The 26,135-nt window shown below is 50.0% G+C and overlaps 1 protein-coding gene across 10 annotated transcripts in view; it reads left to right on the top strand.

Annotated features, from left to right (window-relative positions):
• LOC118077095 (phospholipid-transporting ATPase ID) overlaps positions 1–26,135 on the top strand; it is an 87,718-nt gene that overhangs the window by 47,826 nt on the left and 13,757 nt on the right. For 9 of the 10 annotated variants that reach the window (XM_035100440.3, XM_035100444.3, XM_035100445.3 and 6 more), the window contains 13 exons: positions 985–1,055; positions 2,546–2,628; positions 8,927–9,085; positions 10,377–10,465; positions 12,447–12,643; positions 15,117–15,325; positions 18,093–18,136; positions 18,517–18,682; positions 19,602–19,790; positions 20,360–20,475; positions 20,664–20,828; positions 23,376–23,487; positions 24,594–24,699. In XM_035100440.3, the coding sequence (XP_034956331.2) occupies positions 985–1,055; positions 2,546–2,628; positions 8,927–9,085; positions 10,377–10,465; positions 12,447–12,643; positions 15,117–15,325; positions 18,093–18,136; positions 18,517–18,682; positions 19,602–19,790; positions 20,360–20,475; positions 20,664–20,828; positions 23,376–23,487; positions 24,594–24,699 (1,706 nt within the window). The remainder of the gene's footprint in view (positions 1–984; positions 1,056–2,545; positions 2,629–8,926; positions 9,086–10,376; positions 10,466–12,446; positions 12,644–15,116; positions 15,326–18,092; positions 18,137–18,516; positions 18,683–19,601; positions 19,791–20,359; positions 20,476–20,663; positions 20,829–23,375; positions 23,488–24,593; positions 24,700–26,135) is intronic. The other variant, XM_088652787.1, reaches the window with a different exon arrangement.

The raw sequence follows: 26,135 nt of genomic DNA on the forward strand, positions 1-26,135 counted from the left end.
CAACCCATGAAGGCCCTTTCTCCAGTCGAGCAGCGGAGGTGTGCAGGCGTCAGGCGTCAGCCTCCGGGGATACGCATACCCCTAAACATTTTGTGAATCTAAGTTTGGCCTCATTGAGGGGCACTATTTCAATATGAGTAGGAAAATGAGAGTAGAAAAAAAAATAACTGCCTGTGGCTACAGCTCACCAGAACCCTTAATTTGCCGTCTGTAAGGACATAAAAAGAGCATGCTGGATCAGGCCAAAGGAGGCCCATCTTGTCCAGCATCCTGCTCTCACAGGGGCCAACCATGTCAATCAGGGTCCAAGCACCAGAGCACTCTCACTTCCTGGCATTCAGAAGCCTTGCTGCCTCTGAATCAGGGCTGTCTCAAGCATATGTGGCGCCGGGGTGCAAAGATCTGCCTGCCCCCCCCCCCGGTTGCACGCAGGAGGGCAGAGCTGACCAGCCACCTCAGCATCTCGCTGGTTCGGTTGCCCCCGAATTTGTGGCGCAGAGCCGTCAGCAGCAGAAGAGCCCACTGCGGCACTCCACCCGACGGGCGGGCTCTTACCTGGACTCAACTCTCGATCCCCAGACTCTCGGTCTGGTGCCCCTGAGAGCCTGGCGCCCGGGTGCCCCGCACCCCTAGCGCCTATGGGTAAGACGGCCCTGCTCTGAATGTGGAGGCAGAGCAGAGCCACCCTAGCTAGTAGCCATCAATAGACTGTCTATCCTCCATTAATTTCTCCAACCCCTTTTTTAAAAGCCGTCTAACTTGGGGGCCATCATGACCTCCTGTGGGAGGGAGTTCCACAGTTTATACGGTAGGAGGCTCTATATGCCCTATGGAATAAGTTGCAAAATCCGGAAGCTTTTTCACGAGGGAAGGAAGCTCTGAAAGGATCACTGGGTGGAGGTTGGTGGTGCCTCTCGCAATGCGCTCTGCCCCAAGTGCCGGGGGACCCTCTCACTCTTGCTTCTTGGTGTTCTTTCCCTCCAGGCAGACGTGCTGTTGCTCTCCAGCAGTGAGCCCCACAGCCTGACCTACATTGAGACGGCCGAGCTGGATGGGTGAGTCTTGTCGCTCCCTGGAGCAGCTGCTGATGCAAGGACAGTCCTGAATTTGCAAACACAACGAAGGGGCCTTTTGGGGACCTGAGCTGAGGGTCTGTGGTGCTGTTTGGTTACAGACCGGACCAGATTAAAGTGCTCTGTTGCCCCAGCACAACAAATCCACCTCAAGAAATAAATGGACTTTTTGCAGTTAGGAAAGTGATAAGGAAATGCATTGAAAAGTATTGAAGGAATCAAAAAGAAGGTTCTTTTTACCATATATGGTGGTCTTGTGGTAAGGTTAAAGCTTACTGGGAAATGATATACAATGAATTGAAAATGATGTTTAAAATAACTTTTGGGGGAAAAACAAAACCAGAAGCTTTTCTTTTGGGAATCATAGGGATAGAACTACCTAAATTGTATAGAAGTTTATTTGTGTGTGCTACTACAGCAGTAAGAATGCTACTTGCCCCAAAGTGGAAAGAAGCAGAAGTCCCAGCAAAGGAAGAATGGATACAAAAACTTATGGGATATACCAGAACAATAAGAAATTAACAAACATTTTATAAAAGACTGGAAATGGTTTATTGAATATTTACAGATAAATTGCAAACAGATAAAAACATTGGCAGGATTGTTGTAATAACCTCCAGTTTTATAAGAGTATATATTTAAAGTAGATAATTAAATGAGCAAAGTAACTGAATTTGGATATGCAGAAGATATTAAAAAAATTAATTTAAGGAACCGCAGGAAGGGAGGAAAGAAGTCAAACTTTGCAATGTTAAATCAATTATAAAACTAATGAAATGTATAAACTTGAAAAGTATAAATAAAAACTTTAAAAAAAGAAAAGTATGGGATGAACAATCAGTAAGGACGGGATACTAACTTCTGTCCAAACTTTGTGCAAAAAAACCAGGATGAATGCTCTATAAAAAGGTTGTCTGGATGATGGCTGGCAGTCAGCAGCCATTGTGGCAAAGCAGGATTGTGCTAGGGACCCTTGTTGCAAGGAGCAGGATGTGGCCAAGGTGGGGGGTGGGGGGCGCGATCCACCAGTCAGCTTCAGGAACTCCAGACTGATGCTGATGAATTGGAAAAATAAAAATGTGGCTCCCTTCTGTGATTGGATTGAAGACTTATACAAGTTCGCAACATATAAACAACTTGCACATAAGCGCAGACTTGCCATGGACAAATTTAATGGGATTTGGAATCCGTTCTTATAAATACTGTAATAGGTTAAGATCTGGGGAAGTACAAATAACAACCTTGTAAAAAGTAGAGTGTTTTGGGTGCCCCCTCCCCCTTTATTTTTCCCTTCTACGCGGGTTCTCTTTCTCTATCTCTCTCTTTTATTTACGTCTCACCATGTTTAGTGCAATATAATTACGCACTTTCTGAACTTTCAATAAAATAAGGGAGAAAAGGGAACTCTAGCGTGGGAAGGAAGGAGAAGCTGGGCCTGGAGGTTTTGCGTCTGATGCCATTTGTCATTGCAGGGAAACCAACCTGAAAGTGAAGCAAGCCTTGACGGTCACGGCTGAGCTGGGAGAGGATCTGCAGGCCCTGAGCAGCTTCGATGGTGAGTGCACAAGGGAGGAGCTTGGCAGCCCCACAAGCAGGGGGGCTGGGGAGCCCTGGGAGGGGCAGGAGCTGAGCTGCGGGTGAGAGGGGCTCCGGACACTCCAGCCACTCTTTGATGCCCACGGGGTCAGGGCTGGCTCAAGATGTTTTGGCACCAGAGGCAAACCTCCCCACCAGGGAATTCCTGCATTGCTGGGGGTTGGGCTAGATGACCTTCAGGACCCTTTCCAACTCTACAAATGATTTGAGTCTACCTACATCAGGAATAAGAAGGGGAATCAAATCAACCTTAAACCCACGGATGAAGTGGGAATCCATCTAGAATTGGAAGGGACCCCAGGGGCCATCTAGTTCGACCCCCTATAATGCAGGAATTGCCGTTGGAGAGTCTGTGGCAGGTGGCCATCCAACCTCAGCCTAAAAACCTCCAAGGAACCTAAGAAGTGCATCTGCTGGATCAGACCAGCGGCCCATCCAGTCCAGCCTCCTGTTCTCACCTTGGCCGACCAGATGCGTCTTCTGGGAAACCTGCAAGCAGGATCCGAACCCAAGAGCAACTCTCCCCTCCTGGGTTTCCGGCAACTGGGATTCAAAAGTATTGCTGTCTCCGATTGTGGAGACAGAGTAGAGCCATTGTATCTGTGTCTTGATAGCCCTCTCCTCCTCCATGCATTTGCCTAATCCTCTTTCAAAGCCATCTAGCTCCTGCAGGAGCAAAATGGAAAAGAGGAGCCCTCCACCTTCAGAGGTGATGGTCACCTCCTCCATCCCTCTGCGATACAGAAATCTCAGCTAAAGCACCCAGGACAGGTGGCTGAGAAACCTCCAAGGAAGGAGAGTCCGCCACCTCCCAAGGGAGTCTTGCACTCCTGAACAGCTCTTAGCCTCAGAAAGTTCTTCCTGATGTTGAGTCAGAATCTCCCTTCTCATCCTTTGAATCCATTGGTTTGGCTCCTGTGTGCTCTACAGGGGGGTGAGGCCTCCCCCCCCCACCTCACAGCCTCCCCTGGAGTCTCTAGAATGTCCTCATGATCCTGAGAACAGCCGGGCCAAGCGCTTTTGGCCTTCATGGCTGGTGGGTCCTCCTCCTCCTCCTCGGCTCTCACTTCTTCTTCACCTGCTCAGCCCTGGCTGACTCCCCTTTTGACTTTCCTCGAATCATTGGATTGTAGAGTTTGAAGGGGACCAAAGGGGCATCCAGTCCAGCCCCCATTCTGCCCGCACAAACATTTCTACTTGCCGAGTGGAATGATCTCTCCCCACATTGATCAATAAGCGGGGGTTTTGCAGAGACGTGGCAGGTGAACTTTCTGAGAAGCCAGGCCATGCTTTGAGTTGAGTGCCATTTTGGGCCAGGGGACCTGGCGGTGGGCAGCTCAGATTTTGGGGAGCTTTGCTGCCCTGCGGATCTCGGAGCCTAAAGATGAGGAAGGGGAAAGCAACTCTTGCAGCCCAGCCTTGCTCTGCTGAGCAAAAAGGAGTTGGGATGAGGCAGGGAGGCCCATGTTGTTGGGGGGGGGGCTCATCCCAGGGCAAGGCAATTCAGGATTCAGGATTCAGTCCTTGGCAGGAACTGTGCAGGGATCTGGACAGGAGAAGGTGCAGCGCTGGGCAAGGGGGGCAGGTGGCCTTGTTTGGCCTAAGGCAGTTTGCATGTTCACATGCCAGAAAAAAGATCAATTCCTGGTGCAGATCCCTCCATCTTCTGGGCCCTGGAGGTTCCCAGGGATATTTCAAAGTCTTTGCTTAGTAGTAGTTCGGTTTTTTTATTTTATTTTATTTTTATTTTTTAAAACATTTTTTATTAAATTTTATATAGCATTTAGAAAACGTAACAAATTAACACAACAAAACATCAAAGAACCAAAAAAACACAACAATAAAAACAATAAACACACAAATCATCTTATATCATCTTTTTAAATCATTGTCCCTTTTGCTTCCCCAAGTCCCCTCTATCTGATTTTCATTTTAAATTCATCTGTAACAGTTTCTAGTTCATTATTTTTAATTTTCACCATCACATATTTTTCTTAATTCATCTTAATCTCAGTCTTTTATTTATAACTCAATTTCCTGCTTTATAATCTTCTCTTTTCCCCCCCTAATGCCTTAACTTCAGTGTTTCCCTAGATATTCAGACTTTCAATTCTCAAAAGTAATTCCCTAAATATATTTTGAATTTTTTCCAATCTTCCTCCATTCTCTCATCCGCTTGATCTCGGAGTCTTCCTGTCAGTTCTGCCAGTTCCATAAAGTCCAACATTTTCATTTGCCATTCCTGTAGAGCGGGCAATTCTTCTTTTTTCCAATATTTCGCAATTAAAATCCTCGCAGCTGTGGTGCCGTGTGGCACAGCGGCATTTTAACCACATCAAAATCCCTTGGACATGATGGTCCTCTGGGTCACTGCCCAGAGCCCCCCCCAAAAAAAATTCCTGGACTGCTGGCTTGACCCCTCCCTTCCCTGTCCAAGGCTTAAACATTATTGTTGTTATTGTTTAGTCGTTTAGTCGTGTCCGACTCTTCGTGACCCCATGGACCAGAGCACGCCAGGCACTCCTGTCTTCCACTGCCTCCCGCAGTTTGGTCAAACTCATGTTCGTAGCTTCGAGAACACTGTCCAACCATCTTGTCCTCTGTCGTCCCCTTCTCCTAGTGCCCTCAATCTTTCCCAACATCAGGGTCTTTTCCAGGGAGTCTTCTCTTCTCATGAGGTGGCCAAAGTATTGGAGCCTCAGCTTCACGATCTGTCCTTCCAGGGAGCACTCAGGGCTGATTTCCTTAAGAATGGATAGGTTTGATCTTCTTGCAGTCCATGGGACTCTCAAGAGTCTCCTCCAGCACCATAATTCAAAAGCATCAATTCTTCGGCGATCAGCCTTCTTTATGGTCCAGCTCTCACTTCCATACATCACTACTGGGAAAACCATAGCTTTAACTATACGGACCTTTGTCGGCAAGGTGATGTCTCTGCTTTTTAAGATGCTGTCTAGGTTTGTCATTGCTTTTCTCCCAAGAAGCAGGCGTCTTTTAATTTCGTGACTGCTGTCACCATCTGCAGTGATCAAGGAGCCCAAGAAAGTAAAATCTCTCACTGCCACAATTACGCAAGCAATTTTCAGAGGCCACATTTTCTCTGGAGTCTGGGAATAAACAACGGGGGTGAGGCCAGGATGGGGTGGGGTGGCTGACCCTTTGCATCCATTTTAATCGCTTTGGAAGTGGAGAGGAAGCAATATTCTGGGGTGGAGGCAGCTCTTCCTTCTCTGCAGGGAATGCTTGGAGGCAGAGAAACACGGATCCCTTTCTGCCCTTGGGGGGGGGGGGACACTCTCCAGCACTGCATTGCCTGAAGCTTATAGGGGTTGTGCCAGAAGGTCAGATCAGCCCACAAACCATTTTTCAATATATATTTTTAAAAAAATTATTTCGGCACATAACACCATACAGATAAATAATGACATATCCCACCCGACCCCAGAAGCTGGTGCTTGGACAATGTGTACAAAATAACATCCCAGAAACATAATAAGCTATTATCCCAGACTTCTATCTATAGAGAAGGCAATGAACAGTTTCATAGAATCATAGAGTTGGAAGAGACCACAAGAGCCATCCAGTCCAACCCCCTGCCAAGCAGGAAACACCATCAAAGCATTCCTGACAGATAGTTATCAAGCCTCCGCTTAAAGACCTCCAAAGAAGGAGACTCCACCACACTCCTTGGCAGCAAATTCCACTGCCGAACAGCTCTTACTGTCAGGAAGTTCTTCCTAATGTTTAGGTGGAATCTTCTTTCTTGTAGTTTGAATCCATTGCTCCGTGTCCGCTTCTCTGGAGCAGCAGAAAACAATCTTTCTCCCTCCTCTATATGACATCCTTTTATATATTTGAACATGGCTGTCATATCACCCCTTAACCTTCTCTTCTCCAGGCTAAACATACCCAGCTCCCTAAAGCAGAAAGTTTTATAGTGTGAGCGGACTCCTCTGCCTCCATTTTAGCCATGCTCATAACCAAGCTGTGCCAATCAGTTACAAAGGAGTCTTTGGGCTTCAAGCCTTGTGCCAATTTTATTTTATTCTTTAATTCTTCCGTAAGCGCTCTTTGACATATTTTATTGTTCCAATTATCAGAGAAGCCCCTTTTAGGGCTCGTCCAGACTTCTGCCTCTTCATTGCTAGAAAGCACGGATCCAGGCAGTTGTCCTCCTGCCCTGTGCCTTCGATTCACAGGTCTGAGCTGTTTTGCCTTTGTCCCCCCACTTCCCCCCAGAAAACCTGCTCTTTAAACTGGAGCAAATGCCAATCTGGAGAAAACCCAGTTGCTGTTTGTTCCAATTCAGCGCTGAAACACAGGTTTTCCTGGGGGAAAGCAGCAGCAGCAGCAGTGTGAATGAGCCCTAAGTTCTTCCAGTATCTTGTCAGTATCAGCCTGGCTACAAGCAGAAAGAGAACTTACTAGAGTTTTGAGCTGCAAGTTAATTTTCTCTCCCATGAAAAGATGAAGGAGAGCCAGCTCCGGACATTTTGCCCAGCAGTTGCTTTTTAAATTGGATAAAATCTTCCTCGCAGAACCGAGCTACTTTCCCACATGGCCACCCCACAGCATTCTGCACCCCCTCCAGCCGTTTGGTGCGCAGGAGGAGCTATAATGGGCTACCATATAGGCGTGCAAGGTGCTATTTTTGCCCTATTTTAAGTGTCACCTCTTTTGCCGAGGCCGATTTAAAAGGAGGCATCCTCCACATTGAGCTCCACCCCTCTGCACTGATAGCAACCTGCCATTCAGCTTCCTTAAACCATCTGCCTTGTGTTGTCTGAAGCTGTTGTGCAGGAATCCTGTACCAGAAAGTCAAATTAGCCCTTTGGCCATTTTAGTCCTGGACACTTGAGTGATCTCAGCAGTGACCCAGAAAATGTAAACCCTTCTGTAGGTTGTCTGAAGCCAGTAGGTTTGGGAGCCTGTGCCCCTCCAGAGGGAACTGAATCCACTCCATTCAGCCCTAACCATTAGTCCTGCTGGCTGGGGCTGATGGGACGCAGGGTCCTAGGATGGTGGAGCACTTTGCGTGCCAGGCATGTGGGGGCCAGAAGTCTGCCTAGAATTTCTTATCTCCCCACAGAGATGTCTTGCACTGCGTGGCACCTTGTCATGTGTTGGCATGGGTGCCTTGGCTTGTCCGCAGGGTGGGGGTGGGGGTGGAGAAGACCCTGCGCTGCTTTCTGTCTGTTTCTTTTCCCCACCCCCACCCCTTTCTCTTTGCAGATCTTTGTCCCCTTTGCTTCTCTTCCGAGTCCTTTCCTGCTTCACTTCACCCCTCTGGGTCCTAGTCCCACTCTGCCCTCTGGCCTCGCTTGCACCCGTCCGTCCGTCCGGCATTCCTCGGAGGGTGGGTATGTCAGCTGTGCAAGAGGAGGGGCAGGCAGGGCTGGCCGGGTTGAAGAGACGGCAGGCGGGGGGCTCCATTTCCTTGGAGATGGAGAGAGTCTCTGCTGCTGCCTCCCAGGAGGGTCTCCAACCCAGCCCCCTGCCCTGCACACCCCTTAGACAGAGCGAATGTTGTGCTGGCCATGCACCAAACAGGGGCTGCAGAAAAGGTGGGGAGCTACCAAGATGTGAGGCCTGGGGTGCAGAAACACCACTGTGTTTGGATATTGCCATGCTCACACACACACACACACACACACACACACCCTGGGCTGCTGTTTGGAGAGGACTCTTACAGAGCCCCCTTCTGGCATGTGGCTAAGGACATACACGCCCTTGTCCCTCGGTGGAGTGTGGGGTGATCCTGGGCCTCAGAGCCTTTGCTCTCCTGATGTTGATCCTGTGAGCAGGCAGAGCTGTATAGAATCCTAGTGTTGGAAGATACCCCCGAAGGTCATCTAGCCCAACCCTCTGCAGGAATCACAGCTATTTGCTATGAGAGGGCAAAGAGCGTCTGAGCTCACCTGAGCGCCTTCTGGGCAGCTTCCGTTCCTAATGGGGAGAAGAGGAAACGCATCCGAGAGAGTGCTGGAGGTGGATCACCAAGGCCCGAGTTCAAATCTATGCCTGGCTATGAAGCTCATTGCCTGGGACTGACCCTCAGCCCTGCAGGGTGGCTGGGAGCGAAAAGGGGGAGGCCCTCCTGCCCCCTGCTGGGAGCTCCTCTCTGCTCCTTTGTTTGCCTCCATCCCAACAGAAAGGGCAGTAGATCTGATGTCGACCCAGATCTCCAGGCTCAGCCTGGGACTCTGGCCAGAGGCGGAAGGGGGGGCCGACTCAGAGCGCCTGTTCTTTGCCTGCAGGCGAGATCAAGTGCGAAGCGCCAAACAACAAGCTGGACAAGTTTCTGGGGACCCTCCTCTTCAAGGGGGAGAAGTACGCCCTGGACAACGAGAAGATGCTGCTAAGGGGCTGCACCATTCGCAACACAGACTGGTGCTTCGGACTGGTCATCTTCGCAGGTAAGAGCAGGGGAACCAAACTTGGTTACGTGAAATGCATTCACAAACACACACAACGTAAGCGGCTGCACATAAATAATACTCTTCAATGTATATTTCACAATAGCAAAGGTTTTCTCATACAAAATGTAAAGATCGACAAAGTCAATGAAAGTCCCAATGAACCAGTTCATTCCCAGGATTTCCAGGTGGGCGAAACAGGATGATTATTCAGAAAATCTTTGTCGTGGAACTGCATCAAGCTCCCATTTGGATTCTCTGGGCCTTTTGAATACACAGAGGCATATGCGGATTAGAAACAGCTCTAATTTGGGACTTTATGAATGAACTGGTTTATTGGGACTTTCATTGACTTTGTCGATCTTTACATTTTGTATGAGAAAACCTTTGATATTGTGAAATATACATTGAAGAGTATTATTTATGTGCAGCCGGTTACATTGTGTGTGTTGGTAAGAGCAAGTGGGCGAGAGAAGCAGGAGGAAGAGACCAGACTTTTCTGGTGTAACCACATAAAAGCCCCTCTCACAGGGATTGGGGGTGTGTGGTCTCTAGCTCTGGAAAGGGGTCTTTTGCCCATGGCTTGTAGGCTTGTGGGGGGCACAGAAAAGAGCCTTACTTGTGGGCAGGGCCGGATCGAGGTTTGATGAGTCCCTCAGCTACTGAAGGTAATGGGGCCCTTTCTATGTCCAGCTGTCCTTTGTCAACAACAAATTGTCTCTGTTTTTTTGTGTTGAATATATGCTACATGGTCATTGATGGACCTAATAGGTCCATACACAACACAAAACACTGTTGCTGTATGTAGGTTTTATTTTATTTGTTTTTTATCTTATATTTTGGAAATGTACATCCAGGTGTTTTTTTCCTTTAATTTTTTTGGTGGGGCCCGAAAGAGTGGGGCCCTAAGCTAGAGCTTGTTTAGCTTATACATAAATCCGGCCCTGCTTGTGGGGCTGCCAAGCTACTCCCTTCCCTAGATTCCTGCATTGCGGGGGCTGGTCTAGATGAACCCCAGGGTCCCTTCCAACTCTGCTAAGCACCTGCATCTCCCACAAGGGCCCAGGATGCCCAGAGCAGATCCCACAGGGTGGCTTTGTGCCCTGGGGTCCCTCTGCCCCTTCTGCATCCTGAAAGGGGGCCGACTCTCCCAGGCGTGTCTGCTGCTCCTTTGGGCAAAATGCTGCCTGCCTTTGGCTTCCCTCAAATCCATTTGTCAGCGTCTCGTGCCTCCCAGGAAATTAAAATCCGACTGTGCAACAAGAAATCCGACTTTTGTTTGAACTGCCAGGGCCAGACACCAAGTTGATGCAGAACTGTGGAAGAACCACATTCAAAAGGACAAGCATCGATCGCCTGATGAACTTCTTGGTGCTGGTGGTGAGTGCGAATGGCGGCTTCGCTGCATCTCTTGTCATTCCAGCTGAGGGGCTTCCTCCCAAAAGCAGGGAGGGAGGGGGAGGGGGAGGGGCATGCATGGACTTTATTCGTAAGAGATTTGGAAATAAATTATTTCTTTCCTCCTTCTTTGCAAGGACCAGAGAGCAGCTAAAGTTCCTCACATCAGTAGATGGCAGATTTAGGGAGTGGGGTTGGAAATTTATCGGTGGGATTTACTCACCTTTGGGGGGTGGGAATTATTTCATGGATTAGCTGTCTTTAAAGAAAAAAGAAACCATTTTTATTTGATTTTACAAATACAAGGTTACAAGAATCCAGATATAAATCCATATACAGAGATTCCCCGAGTCTCACGACTCCCCCCCCCCCCGCTCCCTGGGGTCCCATTTTAAACATTTACAACTGCATCTTCTTCCATACTCTATCTTTTATATCAATCCATATTGTCCGTGGCATTTTTTAGACTACAAGTAAAATCAAAATCCTGCCAATGTTTTCTTCCATCTGCTTTCAGTGGTCTCCTAAATAACTGATATTTTTTCCCCTTTTTAAAAAAAGTTTTTGTCTTCTTGGTTTCTGAGTTTTCCAGTCGGTTTTGCCATTTCGGCAGAGTCCATCAGCCTGGTTTCCCGTTCTTCACTGATTGGGACCAGGGCCGGCTCTAGGTGTAGGCTGGGTGGTGCAGGGCGCCAGGGCGCCGGCCTGCGCCCGCCCACCAGCTGCGCCAAGAAACGGGGCGTAGCGGGGGCGCCAGAGCGATCTCCGCACCACGGCGCCAGGGCGCCCGACACGCTTGAGACGGCCCTGATTGGCACCTTGCCTTCTTTCCATCTCTGGGCTAGTAACATCCGGGGAGCTGTTGTTCCATACATAAACAGTCTTTTCTGCACCTTTGGAATATCAGTGCCCGTGATTTCTAATAAAAATGCTTCTGGTTTTTTAACAAAGGTCCTTTTCAGCATTCCCCCCCCCCCATTTCATTATATATCATCTCCCAGAAAGCTTTTACCGTATTACCTTACACGGCCACCACATATGACAAAAGGTACCTTCTTTTTCTTTGCATTTCCAGCGGATATTTGCTCCTGTCCTAGACACTTTTGCTAACCTGCTAGGAGTCAAATACCACCGGTACATCATTTTCATATGGTTTTCTCTCAGTGTACAACATGCCGTATCGTGGATTAACTATCTTAACAGACTAATAGCTACCAGATGAAGTAGCGAAGAATCTACAGGACCTCCCCTGGGGCTTGTTTTCCATCCTTTGCCCAGGAATGAGAATTGATGGCTCCTCAGGGAGGGGAGGGCTCTTGAGGGCTCCTAGCCAGGATGGCTCTGCTCTGCCTCCACAATTGAAACCACGGCACACTCCCTTGGACTCTCCTTCCTTGGAGGTTTTTAAGGGCCATCTGTCATGGATGCTTGAGCTGAGATTCCTGCCTTGCTTGTGGGAGTTGGACTGGATGACCTTTGGGGTCCTTCCAACTCTAGAGTTCTATGATCTATGATTCTATGACTAATGTAGAAAGCTACTGTGGTTTTTTTCCCCTTTAGCACAAACATACACATTCATACAACTGAACATAAAAATAGTAAAGAACATAAAAAAGAAAAGGAAGGGGGGAAATGGAAAAAAGCAAAACAAGCAACATCAGTACAAAAACTTATACAGAACATGTAATAAACAATGTATATACCATATTTCAGCTCTTCTTTCCCTCCAGTTCATCCTCAACACGGTTCTCTTTTCATTTTTTGGTAAAAACTTTTCTTTCTCCATATTATTTGACTTACTATAAGTTTTATTTTGTAGAATTATCCTATTTACATGACAAAGCTCAATCAATCTGCCAGTGTATTGATCTTTTGACCATGTTCTTTTCCATAAACTCTGTGGGATATATACCGTACAGGGGGCTAGAGATGTTCTTCTCTTTTCTGCCCTCCCCTCTTGCAGATCTTTGTTCTTCTGGCCGCCATGTGCTCTGTGCTGGCCATTGGCAATAGCCTCTGGGAGTATAGGATGGGCTCTGCCTTCCAGGTCTACCTGCCCTGGCCGCACGATGTCCACTCGGCCTTCTATTCCGCCTTCCTCATGTTCTGGTCCTACGTCATCATACTCAACACGGTGGTGCCCATCTCCCTCTATGTCAGGTAAGCCCTGTGCCAGCCCCCAAACAGCCCATTTTGCACCGGTGTGTGTGTGTGTGTGTGTGTGTGTGTGTGTGTGTCTTCCCTATTGTCCTTCAGTGAAACGCTTTGGCATTCCAGCCCCAAACATGGAGGGCTCAAGAGTCACAAGCCATCGTGTCCTCCTGCGCCTCTACCCTCACAGGGTCTGGCCTGGAGGGGGGCGGATGTAGCGATGGGGACTCGATGTGCGGCCGCACTCAGGAGCACCAGGAAAGGAATGGGAAACAAGACAGTCAAGGTCATAATGCCATTAACAGTGGGACCTCTGGTTACGAAATGGATCCATTCTGGAGGTCGGTTCGTAACCGGAAACTGTTCTTATCCTGAGGCGCACTTCCATGAATGGCGCCTCCTACTGTGCGCACGCCTCTGGCGTGCGATTCGCTCGCATCCTGGGGCAAAATTCGCAACCAGGAGCACCTACCGGTACTTCCAGGTTAGCAGAGCTCGTCACATGACGTTTGGGTAAAGCAGAGGTACCACTGTATGTGAATCAATGCTACTTGTTCACTTGGGGAACCAGATTGTATCTGAAGTTACTTCTACCCAGACTATAGTTATTGCAAGTACTTGCTCGGCTCCATGAATCTCAATAGGTCTACTCTGAGTAGATGGAACATTCTGGTTGCCTTCCATGAAAAAGGATATTAAACAGTTCAGAAAACGGCAACCCAAAGATCGAGAGGTTGTCAGTGGTGGAGCAAGCCGACCAGGCGCCTGGGGCGGGGTGCGTGCGTGTGTGTCCTGCGCCCAGGGGCAGGGCTAGCCGGGGCAGGATGCTCCATGGGGCTTCCAAGGGGTCTGCCCGCCTCCTCCCTCTCAGCCACCCCACAGCTGGAGGAGAGGCAGCAGGGGAGAGACGCATGGCTCGGGCCCCACAGTGCAGTTCTGCCCAGCATTTTGTCACCCCCCTCAGTGGTGATACCCGGGGTGGACCGCCCCCTCCGCCCCCTTCCTCCGCCACTGGAGGAAGTTGCCGCATTTGAGATTTTTTAGTTTAAGGAAGAGGCCAGTCAAAGTGTGATCCGCAATGAGAGGGAGATGTCCCAGCAGGCACTGCTCCTCCAGCCCTACTTTTGCTTGCTTGGCACAAATAAAGGCACCAAGAGGGCCAGCCCCCCCATTCTGGCATGTTTCCTCCTCTTGCCCAACCAAGGAGGGCAGTGTGCTCTGACAGCCCAACCGTTGGGGTGGGGGAAGGAGGAACCACCCCATTGGCAAGGCTAGTGAGCTTTTAGAAGGAGCTCTGTCACTCCCTCCTTTGACTCCACAATGATGGCGCTATGCCCAGGCTCCGACTCAGCCACTTCCTTCTCCACAGCAGACGTGGCATCGCGCTTACAGTGCTCCCTTGGTTCTCAAACTTAATTTGTCCTGGAAGTCCATTCCAAAACCGAGGCGCACTTTCCCATAGAAAGTCATGCAAAATGGATTAATCCATTCTAGACTTTTAAAAACAACCCCTAAAACAGCAATTGAACATGAATTTTACTAATGAGACTACTGAGCCATAAAATGAAAGTAATAAACAATGTACTGCAGTCACACAATCAATTAATCAGTAGCTGAACTGGGTTCCACACAGACATAAAAGCCAAACAAAAAAGCTGCAAAAACAAAAATGCAAATTAAATAGCAAAAACAGATAGACCTTAGCATATCTGAAGAAGTGTGCATGCACACAAAAGCTCATACCAAGAACAAACTTAGTTGGTCTCTAAGGTGCTACGTGACCATTTTTAAAAAAAATTAATATAGACGTTAGCGTAACACTCAAAACAGAGCATGCTCGGCTTCCAAATAAGGTTTGCAAACAGGAACACTTACTTCCGAGTTTGCAGTGTTTGGGTTCCAAGTTGTTTGAGTACCAAGGCGTTTGAGAACCAAGGTACAACTGTACTTCATGGGATCCAGGGAGCATGCTTGCAACTTCTGTGTCAGGGGAAGGTCGGGGGGTGAGGGAGATGGAGCCGAGGTCCCTGGCCAGCCACCTGGGAATGCCTTTTCCTCGAGGGAACAGCTGCACAGCGCACAGCCGGTTCCGCCTTCCCAGCATGTGCTTGTGCTGCAGTTTATGGAGTCCATTTCTAGCCCACTCTCCTTCTTCCAAGTTGCTCAAGAGGGTGTGCAGAGTTCTCTCTCCTCTCTTTGGTCCTCACAGCAACCCTGCAAGGTAGGCTGAGAGACGGCGACTGGTCGAAGGTTGTCCAGGGAGCTGCATGGTCAAGTAGTGCCTGGAAAGCTGGCCTCCCAAATCCTAGCATGGCGTTCTAACCACTATGCCACACTGCCTCTCACCCGCCAATCCCCCCCCCCCGGAAGTGGCTTCTGCAATGGCCTCTTGCAGCTTGCAAAGGGACCCAAAGGGCCAGGAAGCTTTTCCTGCCAAGGGCTCCAGCCCATTCCTTTGTCTTCCCTCCTTCCTCTCGTTCAGCGTAGAGATAATCCGCTTGGGCAACAGCTTCTACATCGACTGGGACCGCAAGATGTACTACCCGGTTAATGACACCCCTGCCCAGGCCCGGACCACCACCCTCAACGAGGAGCTGGGGCAGATCAAGTACATCTTCTCCGACAAGACGGGGACCCTCACCCAGAACATCATGGTCTTCAACAAGTGCTGCATCAACGGGAAGATCTACGGTGGGGGCAGCTGCATCCTTTTATCTTTTTGAAGTAATTTTTATTTGATCTTACAGCTGTAAGATTGTAACAATACAAAATACATCTCCCTATTTAGGGTGTTCTCCCAATCTCTGAACCTTCCATTAACTTTTTCAATTGCATGTTGTTCCAGAATCCATATTTTATGTCACTCCATTTTGTCCATTGTATCTGTGTTATTGCAATCCTGCTAATGTTTTCATCTGCTTACAGCGGTCTCCCAGATATTTTGTAAAAAAAATTCTCATTCTTTATTAAAGCTTTGGTCTTCTTGATTCCTGAGCTTTCTGGTCAATTTTGCCATTTCGGCATAGTCTAAGAGCTTAGTTTGCCATTCTTCCCTGGTGGGGACTTTGCCTTCTTTCCATCTCAGGGGCTAATAACATCCATGCGACTGTCGTCACATACATTAAAAGTCTTTTCTGCTCCTTTGGAATATGGGCCCTTTGCCAGCCTGCTCCCCCTCCCCCTGAGATTTTGTTCGTCCATTAGTCCCAGTCAGCATGGGGGGCTTGGGGGAAGGAAAGACAGTTCGGATACTTCAGATCAGTCTTTCTCAACCTTTTTTGGGCCAAGGCACACTTGCTCCGTGAAAAAAATCACGAGGCACACCACCATTAAAAAAGTTTAAAAATTTAACTCTGTGCCGCCCTATATTATAATTATGACTGTAAGAAACACTTGCCAAATATTGCTTTCCGGCGGGTTAGCGTTGTGTATTGGCGGCCGCCAGGCACGTGACAATGCAAATCGTCCTTCTCGTCGCTGCACGTCGCGGCACACCAGCCAGCGTCTCGCGGCACACTAGTGTGCCGCGGAACAGCGGTTGAGAAACGCTGCTTCAGATGGTGTAGAATTCAGCGGCCAGATTGCTCACCGGAGCAAGACGGCTTGACCATATTATACCAATCCTGGTCCAACTGCACTGACTACCGATTAGTTCCGTGGCCCAATTCAAAGTGCTGTTTTTGACCTATAAAGCCTTAAACGGCTCAGAACCGCAATACCTCAAGGACCGCCTCGTTCCATATGAACAAACCTGGACCCTGAGATCATCTTCTGAGGCCCTCCTTCGTGTGCCGCCTTCTCAAGCGGTCCAGAGGGTGGCAACACGAGAACGGGGCCTAATCTATAGAATGCTCTCCCTAGTGAAGTTCGACTGGCGCCTTCATTGAACAGCTTTAGGCGCCAGACAAAAACGTTCCTTTTTAACCAGGCCTTTCGTTGATCTGTTTGACATCCTTGTTGTTGTTGTTTAGTCATTTAGTCGTGTCCGACTCTTCGTGACCCCATGGACCATAGCACGCCAGGCACTCCTGTCTTGCACTGCCTCCCGCAGTTTGGTCAAACTCATGTTCGTAGCTTCGAGAACACTGTCCAACCATCTCGTCCTCTGTCGTCCCCTTCTCCTAGTGCCCTCACTCTTTCCCAACATCTGGGTCTTTTCCAAGGATTCTTCTCTTCTCATGAGGTGGCCAAAGTATTGGAGCCTCAGCTTCACGATCTGTCCTTCCAGGGAGCACTCAGGGCTGATTTCCTTCAGAATGGATAGGTTTGATCTTCTAGCAGTCCATGGGACTCTCAAGAGTCTCCTCCAGTACCATAATTCAAAAGCATCAATTCTTCGGCGATCAGCCTTCTTTATGGTCCAGCTCTCACTTCCATACATCACTACTGGGAAAACCATAGCTTTAACTATACGGACCTTTGTCGGTAAGGTGATGTCTCTGCTTTTTAAGATGCTGTCTAGGTTTGTCATTGCTTTTCTCCCAAGAAGCAGGCGTCTTTTAATTTCGTGACTGCTGTCACCATCTGCAGTGATCAAGGAGCCCAAGAAGGTGAAATCTCTCACTGCCTCCATTTCTTCCCCTTCTATTTGCCAGGAGGTGATGGGACCAGTGGCCATGATCTTGGTTTTTTTTTGATGTTGAGCTTCAGACCATATTTTGCGTTCTCCTCTTTCACCCTCATTAAAAGGTTCTTTAATTCCTCCTCGCTTTCTGCCATCAAGGTTGTGTCATCTGCATATCTGAGGTTGTTGATATTTCTTCCGGCAATCTTAATTCCGGCTTCAGATTCATCTAGTCCAGCCTTTCGCATGATGAATTCTGCATATAAGTTAAATAAGCAGGGAGACAATATACAACCTTGTCGTACTCCTTTCCCAATTTTGAACCACTCAGTTGTTCCATATCCAGTTCTAACTGTAGCTTCTTGTCCCACATAGAGATTTCTCAGGAGACAGATGAGGTGATCAGGCACTCCCATTTCTTTAAGAACTTGCCATAGTTTGCTGTGGTCGACACAGTCAAAGGCATCCTATACCCTTTTAAAATGTGGCTCTTTTCTGGGGGTGGGTGGGGGGTGTTATTGGGTTGTTGTTTTTATTCTGATTATTTATATTGTCATCTTTTTCTGTGAACTGCCCTGAGACCTCTGGGTATAGGGCAGTATATAAATTCAATAAATAAATAAATTCAACAAATACATAACGTGCCAATACAGGAACCATTTAGACCTTCTGGAGCCCCACGCCTGCACCTGTTTTTCAATTCACCCAGCTGCTACTTGGCGGCCTGGTGTCTCACCTGCTTCCCAATGGGCAGTTGTAGATCATTGGCCAGGGTCCCAAAGGTGCCCGGGTGCCCCTGTCGTCTCGCTGCCACAAACTGGCCCAGGCCTGGAATTCACAGCCAGGTGAGCGTTTGTTGTCATCTCAACTGGGCTCTGTGCTTCTCACCCACAGGGGATGTCTATGACTTGGAAGGACAACGGGTGGAGATTTCGGAGGTAAGCGGCGGCTGCGAGGGGGGCAAAGGGTGGCAGGCAGGGCCAGTGGGCATTATTGTGGTCCCAGCCCTGCCCGGCACTTACCGAGGGTCAGGGGCCAGGCCATTTCAGCCAGGACATGCCCCAGTGTGGCTGCTGAAGTGGACAAAAGGAATTTCGACTTCTTCCCTTGTGCCTTGAGCTTCCCTCCTGGACATTTCCTTCTTCCTTCTTCCTTTCCTCTCTCGGAGGGGGGGGGGTCAAGGCTGCCAGCTGCCTGGGAAGGATGAGGAGCCTCTGTGTGGCTGTTCGTGGTCTTTCTCCAGCCAGAAGGAAGGTGGGCAGATGAGCCAAGAGAGGTTCTCATGGTAGCAACCTTTCTCTCCCCCCTCCTCTTTCAGAGTACCCCAAAAGTTGATTTCTCATACAACTCCCTCGCTGACGCCAAGTTCTCTTTCTACGACCAAAGCCTGGTTGAAGAAGTGAAGGCGGGAGATGTCATCACCCACAAGTTTTTCCGCCTTCTTTCTCTCTGCCACACGGTGATGCCAGAAGAGAAGAAGCAAGGTGAGGGGGGGGTGTAGCTGTGCCTCTTGCCTTGCAGGGGGTTGGACTAGATGACCCTTGGGGTCCCTTCCAGCTTGACAATTCTCCGATTCTGTGGTGAGACAGCACCTCTGGCTCAGAGCAGCAGTGTGGCCTTTGGGGAGAGGAGGGGACCTTGTCTGGGGGTGCTGTGCTGGGGGGCTCTTGTGAGTTGGACTCTGAAGGTCTCATGAGAACATAAAAAGAGACCTTATGGGTCAGACTCTGTGCCCTGTTCTCACAGGGGCCAAGCAGAAACCCACAAGCAGGATCCGAGCCCAAGAGCAGCGCTCTCCCCCTACTGAGGTTTCCAGCAACTGGGATTCAGAAGAAGCTTTGCTGCCCCCGACTGTGGAGGCAGAAAACATGGCCATCCTGGCTTTGTCCTCTTCTCCAACATGTCCTCTTCTCCAACATGAATTTGTCTAACCCTCTTTTAAAGCCATCCAAGTTGGTGGCCATCCCTGCCTGTTGTGGGAGGGAGTTCCACGGGTCAGCTATGGCCTCACTCACACTTCTGCTTGTCCTGCGCCTTCTAAGCGTGGGTTTTGCCTTTGCCCTGGAAAACCTGCTCTTTAGCGCTAAATCGGAACAAATGGCAGCCTGCTGATGACTGTTTGTTCCGATTCAGCAAACCCGACAATTTGTTGTTGACAATGGACAGCTGGACATACAAAGGGCCCCATTACCTTCAGTAGCTTAGGGCCTCCTCAAACCTAAATCCAGCCCTGGTTATGAGAGAGCAAACCTCTCCCTGCTCCCCTTTGTCCAGGCCAGGCTTCATTTTAGGAACTTAAAGGGTTCTCTCAAGACTCCCAAATCGGTTGCTGTGCTTGGACTTTTCCGCCTCCCTCTTGGAAGTGATGCTACCTCTCCCCCCCCCCCTTGCCCTCCCTGGCAGGTGAGCTGGTGTACCAGGCTCAGTCTCCGGACGAGGGAGCCCTGGTGACAGCCGCCCGGAACTTTGGCTTCGTCTTCCGCGCCCGGACCCCAGAGACCATCACTGTGGTGGAAATGGGGAAGACGATCGTCTATACGCTCCTTGCCATCCTGGATTTCAACAATGTGCGCAAGCGGATGTCTGTCATTGGTGTGTGCCCCCTTCCTCCCCTCCCCCAAACCCTGTGCCTCGCCTGTGATTGGTTCTCTGGGAAATACTCTGCACATGCCCAGGTCTCTTCTTTGTGTCCTGGTTGAGTGTTTCCACCAGCTGGGCAGACTTTATCGATGGGAGTTTTACTGAATTGGTGCAAAGCGATTTCCACTACCTGCTCGCTATGAAAAAGGAACTTCTAGGGGGCTGGGCTCTTGCAAGAGCTGAGGGACTGCGTGAGAAAACCCCAGAAAAGAGAGGAATGGCATTCCCTACAGTTAGGAAGCTCCTGCCTCTTGGCACATCTTACTCAGTATTGTTTGCGGTGACAGGCAGCAGTCGTCCAGGACCTCAGGCAGGGCTCCTCCCCTTCTGCATGCCAAGCAGATGTTCTGCTGCTGAGCCTCTCTGGCCCTCCCATCTAGGAAGACTAGATCTTTGAAGGAAGGGGGGACACACACACCCCAGCCGTCTCTGGCTCTCTGCCCGTATGTCATGTGTCTGTCCAGGGTGGGGACCGATTCTGGGCACCATCTCATTTTCTGCCCTTCTTCCCTTCTTTCCAGTGCGGCGCCCCGACGGCAGGGTGACCCTGTACTGCAAGGGGGCGGACACGATCCTGTACGAACTCCTGCACCCTTCCTGTGCACCTCTTAAGGAGGAGACTACCGAGTACCTGGAAGTAAGCTGGCAGCAGAGTTTGCATGCAGAGCCTCCCCAGAGCGATGCCCCCCCCCCCGCGGCTTCATCTTCACCCCAGCCCACCCCCTGGGGGTTTCGTGAGACCCACAAAGAGGGTGCTTTAAGAACAGGAGTCTCTCTGGAGCTCCTTTCCCCTGACCCCTCCTGTGCTCGCTTGCGTCCTTCTAGGAGTTTGCAGGGGAAGGTCTCCGGACACTGGTCGTGGCCTACAAGGACCTGGAGAGAAAGTCCTTTGCCAACTGGCAGAGGCGTCACCACGAAGCCAGCACAGCCCTGCAGGATCGAGAGGAGAAGCTGTCGGAGCTGTACGAAGAAATCGAGAAAGACCTAATAGTAGGTGGGGGTGCCCAGGAGGGAAGCCGGGCGCTCAAGGCTCAGGCACCGAACTGGAACAAATAGGGGTTGGTCAGACAGGGTGAGGGTTAGCTGAGATTGCTGCCTTGCAGGGGGTTGGACTAGATGACCCCTGGGGTCCCTTCCAGCTCTACAATTCTGTGATTCTATCAACCATGCAACTTAAGCAGCTTGGAATGCTGCTGTTACTTGTATTTAAAGGTAAAGGTAAAGGGACCCCTGACCATTAGGTCCAGTCGTGACCAACTCTGGGGTTGCGCGCTCATCTTGCATTATTGGCCGAGGGAGCCGGCGTATAGCTTCCAGGTCATGTGGCCAGCATGACAAAGCTGTTTCTGGCAAACCAGAGCAGCACACGGAAATGCTGTTTACCTTCCCGCTGTAGCGGTTCCTATTTATCTACTTGCATTTTGATGTGCTTTCGAACTGCTAGGTTGGCAGGAGCTGGGACCGAGCAACGGGAGCTCACCCCGTCACAGGGATTAGAACCGCCGACCTTCTGATCAGCAAGCCCTAGGCTCAGTGGTTTAACCACAGCGCCACCTGGGTCCCTTATTACTTGTATTTAGAGTATTTCTAAACAGTCAACCCATTCCAAAAACGAATCATGGCAGTGAACCATAACGTAACAAGCAGGGGTGGTTTCTCCTGCTCTGGAGGGAAGGACCCAAACCAGTGGGTTCGAGGGACACGAAAGGAGAGCCCCTTGCATTTGGCGCCTTCGTGGCTTTGCCTTTCCTACGCTGCCCCAGTGGAGAGACGTCCCTCCTCCCTTTCATTGTGTGCATCTCTTCTCCTTTTCTGATTTCCCACTCATTAAAAAGCTCTTTGTTGAGACCTGGGGCTGGACTCGCAATGATGCATGGCTCCTTCCTGCTCCTGGGTTTTTAAGAGTCTACGTGCGAGCGCATTTTGCAAGCCTCTTGCTGAGCCGCCTTCATCTGGGACGCTTCCCTGGAGCCCCAGAGGCCGACGGAAGGGAGCCAGCTAGGACTCTCCTGGGCCAGATTGTCTTCTGGGAGGTCATAAGAACATAAGCAAAGCCCCCTGGATTAGGCCAAGGGCCCATCCAGTTCGACATCCTCTTCTCATTGTGGCTGAGCAGTTGCCTGTGGAAACCTACTGTTAAAAGAAAAAAAACTGCTCCTTTTCCCATCATGGGGTACCCAAGAGCCTGTATAGCGTCCTTATGTAAGTTCTCTATCGCTAGGAGAAAATAACAGAGGCCAATCAGAGAAAATTGAGAAGCAAATCAGCTAGTAAGCCTGATCTTTATTAAACTGTTGCAACAGGGTCCCCACTCACCACATGCAGGAGGGAGGGGAGGAACCCAGAACATTGGTGTGCAAGCTCTTATATAGACTTTTGAAATTGCCTCTCATGTAGCTCAAGGTAAAGGTAAAGGGACCCTTGACCATTAGGTCCAGTCGTGACCGACTCTGGGGTTGTGGCGCTCATCTCGCGTTATTGGCCGAGGGAGCCAGCGTACAGCTTCCATGTCATGTGGCCAGCATGACTAAGCCGCTTCTGGCAAACCAGAGCAGCACATGGAAACACCGTTTACCTTCCCGCCAGAGCGGTACCTATTTATCTACTTGCACTTTGACGTGCTTCGAACTGCTAGGTTGGCAGGAGCTGGGACCGAGCAACAGGAGCTCACCCCGTCGCGGGGATTCGAACCACCAACCTTCTGATCGGCAAGCCCTAAGCTCTGTGGTTTAACCCACAGCGCCACCCGCGTCCTCAAGACCACCACCCAAAAACATCATCCATACACCACAGAAAGAGGTGGTCCCCAGCAGAAATTGGAGTGTGTTGCTTCTCTCCTATCTGCCAGGATACCTGATAATGCCTTGTCTGATTGCGTTTTCTGGGTAGCCTGGCCATTCCTTGGAGCTGGTAAATACTATTCATACACAAATATGCCCTTAAGACAGGATTTGTAAGCAAAAACACAATGGGAAGGCTTTCCCCATTTTCCTCCCTTACTGCAGAGAAATATTTGAGGTCACTGGGAGAGTCAAAATGGCTTCAGGATTGTTCTTCTGTACTATTTCAGACACGTGGTTTATATACTTATGTATGTGTTTGCCTTGTACGTTTATTTTATATACTGTATATAGGACCTTAGAATTCCTATAACACTACAAACAGGATCTGTGCCACAGTTTAACTCTGTGGTGCATGACGAAGGATTTTTTCCATCCATCCTGAATCTTTCAACCTAAGGGCTCACCTGTACTTCCATGTCCCATGCTTAGAAAGCAGGAGTCTGAGTGGGTTTTTGTTTGCCTCACCACTTTCCCCAGAAAACCTGCTCTCTAGCGTAGAATTGGAACAAATGTCAATCCACAGAAAATGCAGCAGTCATTTGCTCCAATTCAACCCGCTATAGGGTGGATTTTCCTGGAGGAAAACAGCAGGATAAGTGAAAGTCTGGGTGGGGTGGGCCCCCAGCTTCATTGGATGTCCATTGTTCACCCCTTTCAGAGCACCCCTTTGTGACTCCCCACCCTCTCTCTGCAGTTACTTGGTGCCACGGCCATTGAGGACAAGTTACAAGACGGTGTCCCACAGACCATTGAGACCTTGGGGAAAGCGCAGATTAAAATCTGGGTGCTCACTGGAGACAAGCAAGGTACTGCCAGAGGGGGAGATGGCACCCTGCTTTCAGCCCCCCTCCTCAAACAGCTGGCGATTGATTCTGCACCCTTCTGGGGTGCATCCCAGAATCCTTTGTGGCATCACAGGGCGGAAAGAACACCACAGCGCACTCTCAGTGCATGGAGGTGGCTGTGGGTCTCCCCTACTCCCTGCGCAGTGGGGCAAAACTCCCTTGATCTGCCCCCTTGGGGAGAAACACCTGGGGGGTGAATCTCAGAGGGGGCGAGGCTGGCCTCCTTGCTCCCACCAGCCTTAAGTCATCCTGGAGTTGTCGCAGCAAAAGGGAGGAGCTGGGAAAGAGAGGTGGGCTTGGAGGGGCCGAATCCTAGGAATTGCAGTGAGTGCCAAGGAAAAGACACTGAGAAAATCAGGATCATAAAAGATCTGAGAGAAGCAGAGTAACGAGGGAGGAGAGCAAAGACAACAGGAGCAAAAGAGAACGAGAGAGAGCACTGGTGGGGGGGCTAGATGTGGTTTTAAGCACAGGCAAGAAAAATGAGATGAACCGCAGAGTAAAGAATCCATTCGAAGCATTGCCAACACACATTTAAAGCCCATCAGCTCCCCCAGAGAATCCTGGGAAATGTAGTTCTTACCTCCCAGAGCCACAGTTCACAGCACCCTTACAAACTACAGTTCCCAGGCTTCTTTGGGGGAAGTCATGAATTTTAGATGCGTGTTTGAAGCATCTCCGGTGTTTTTGGTGGGTTTTCCAAAAGAAGTCCAGCAGGGCCATCTCCAGCTGAGGTGAGAAGGAGAATGAGCAAGAAGCTTCAGGAATCGCTGTGCCAATGTCAGGGCGCAGGAGGGGCTCTTGCCTTCTGCCTGGCTGTCCGGGATGGAGGGGGCCCACAGTCAGGTCAGCTGACCCAGCCTGAAGGGTCCATCTCAGGCCGAGGTGTTGCCATGAAAGGGGAGAACGAGCGAGGGAGAGTCTGATCCCTCCTGGCCCTAACGCTTGCCGTGGGCTCCTCATTCCTTGGAGGTGGGGTGGGGCCCTGCCGGGGATTCCTGCCTTGCAGGGGTCTGGACTAGAAGACCCCCTTCCCACCACTCTGCCATTCTGTGATCCTTCTCCAGAGACGGCCGTGAACATCGGCTACTCCTGCAACATGCTCTACGACGACATGAAGGACATCTTCTTCATCCAAGGGGACACCTTTGAGGAAGTGCGCGATGAACTCAGGTAAAGGCCTTCTCCGCCCTGTGGGAATGTTCAGGGAGGCAGGAGAGGATACATAGCTGCCAAGTTATCCCTTTTTTAAAGGGATTTCCCCTTATGCTGAATAGGCTTCCTCGCGAGAAAAGGGAAAACTTGGCAGCTATGAGAGGATATGTTGTTTATTAATATCCTTCCTAACTTGCACTAGCAAGTTCCTTTACTTAGCAGAGTTTCACATTCCCCTTTTAAACGCACAGCGGGTAGCTGGTTGCAGGCTTGTTTAAGCCTCTTAATATTAGATTCCTGGTAAGTTCCCTTATATCCCTCTTAAAAGAACAAACACGCCACAAGCTTGTGTGAAGTATATAAAAGAAGTTTACTTACATTCAATTCATGGTTGGATCCCTGAAGGCAGACTTAGTTACAAAGTATATACATGTGGATCTATCCCATATGGGGATAATCCCAGTGTCCTCTGTTGGCTAAGAGACAACAAAGCATCTCTAGCTAAAATGCTGCTCCAACAACGGAGGAAGTCCAAGAGAGAGAGAGAGAGAGAGTGCTGCGTGCCTTGTCCTTTTGTTACCTGGACAGGTGAGGTCACGCCGACCTGGACAGGTGAGGTCATGCAAAGGAAGTATGTCTCAGCAAGGAGGAAACAGAAAGTTTTCTACTGACAGGACCAAACATCCCCCTGCATGTCCACTCTAGGAAAACAAGGAATGTTGTACTTCACTGCTACTTATGTATCACATCATGGGCGTACCCAGGATCAAAACTAGGGGGGGCAAGGGGAGGGGCCAAGGCACGGAAGGGGAGGGGCCACAAAGTGGGCGGGAACGGCGAACCCGCGCTCCGCCGGGCTGTGCCCCTCCCTAGAAGCAGGGCTGGTGGGCGGAGGCGGAGCCCAGCCCAGCGGAGCGCGAGTTCGGCGTTCCCGCCTACCGCGCCGCGCTCCCTGGTTCCCCGCCGCGCTTGGCCTTGCCTGAGGGCGCGCCGGGGAGCTGGAGGGAGGGTGCGGCGCGGCGCGGCAGGAATGGCGAACTCGCGCTCCGTCGGGCTGTGCTCCGCCTCTGCCCACCAGCCCTGCTTCTAGAGTAGGGCAGCTGCCCTAACTTGCCCCGTGGTGGGTATGCCCTTGTATCACATCCCACACACCCTCCTCCTCCAAGGCTGCCGGGGGCTACTAGCCACGTGGGTTCCTCTCTCCCCCCAGCATGCCCCTGACTCCCAGCTGCTGGAAGCCGCAAGTGGGCAGAGCACTGCTAAGCTCAGGTCCTGCTGGGGGCATCACCCAGGGAGGGCCTGAGATGGTCTGCTTGTCTACTAGTTAGGGGGTGGGAGTCTTGCTTTGCTTGTTGTTTGCATATTGCTAATGTTTTTGTTATTATTCACTTACTTAATTTATTATTAAATTTATTACTGTTTTGGGGAAACTCCCCGTTGGCTTCTGCAGTGCT

Source organism: Zootoca vivipara, chromosome 10, assembly GCF_965207765.1.
Source record: "Zootoca vivipara chromosome 10, rZooViv2.hap1.1, whole genome shotgun sequence".
Lineage (NCBI taxonomy): Eukaryota > Metazoa > Chordata > Lepidosauria > Squamata > Lacertidae > Zootoca > Zootoca vivipara.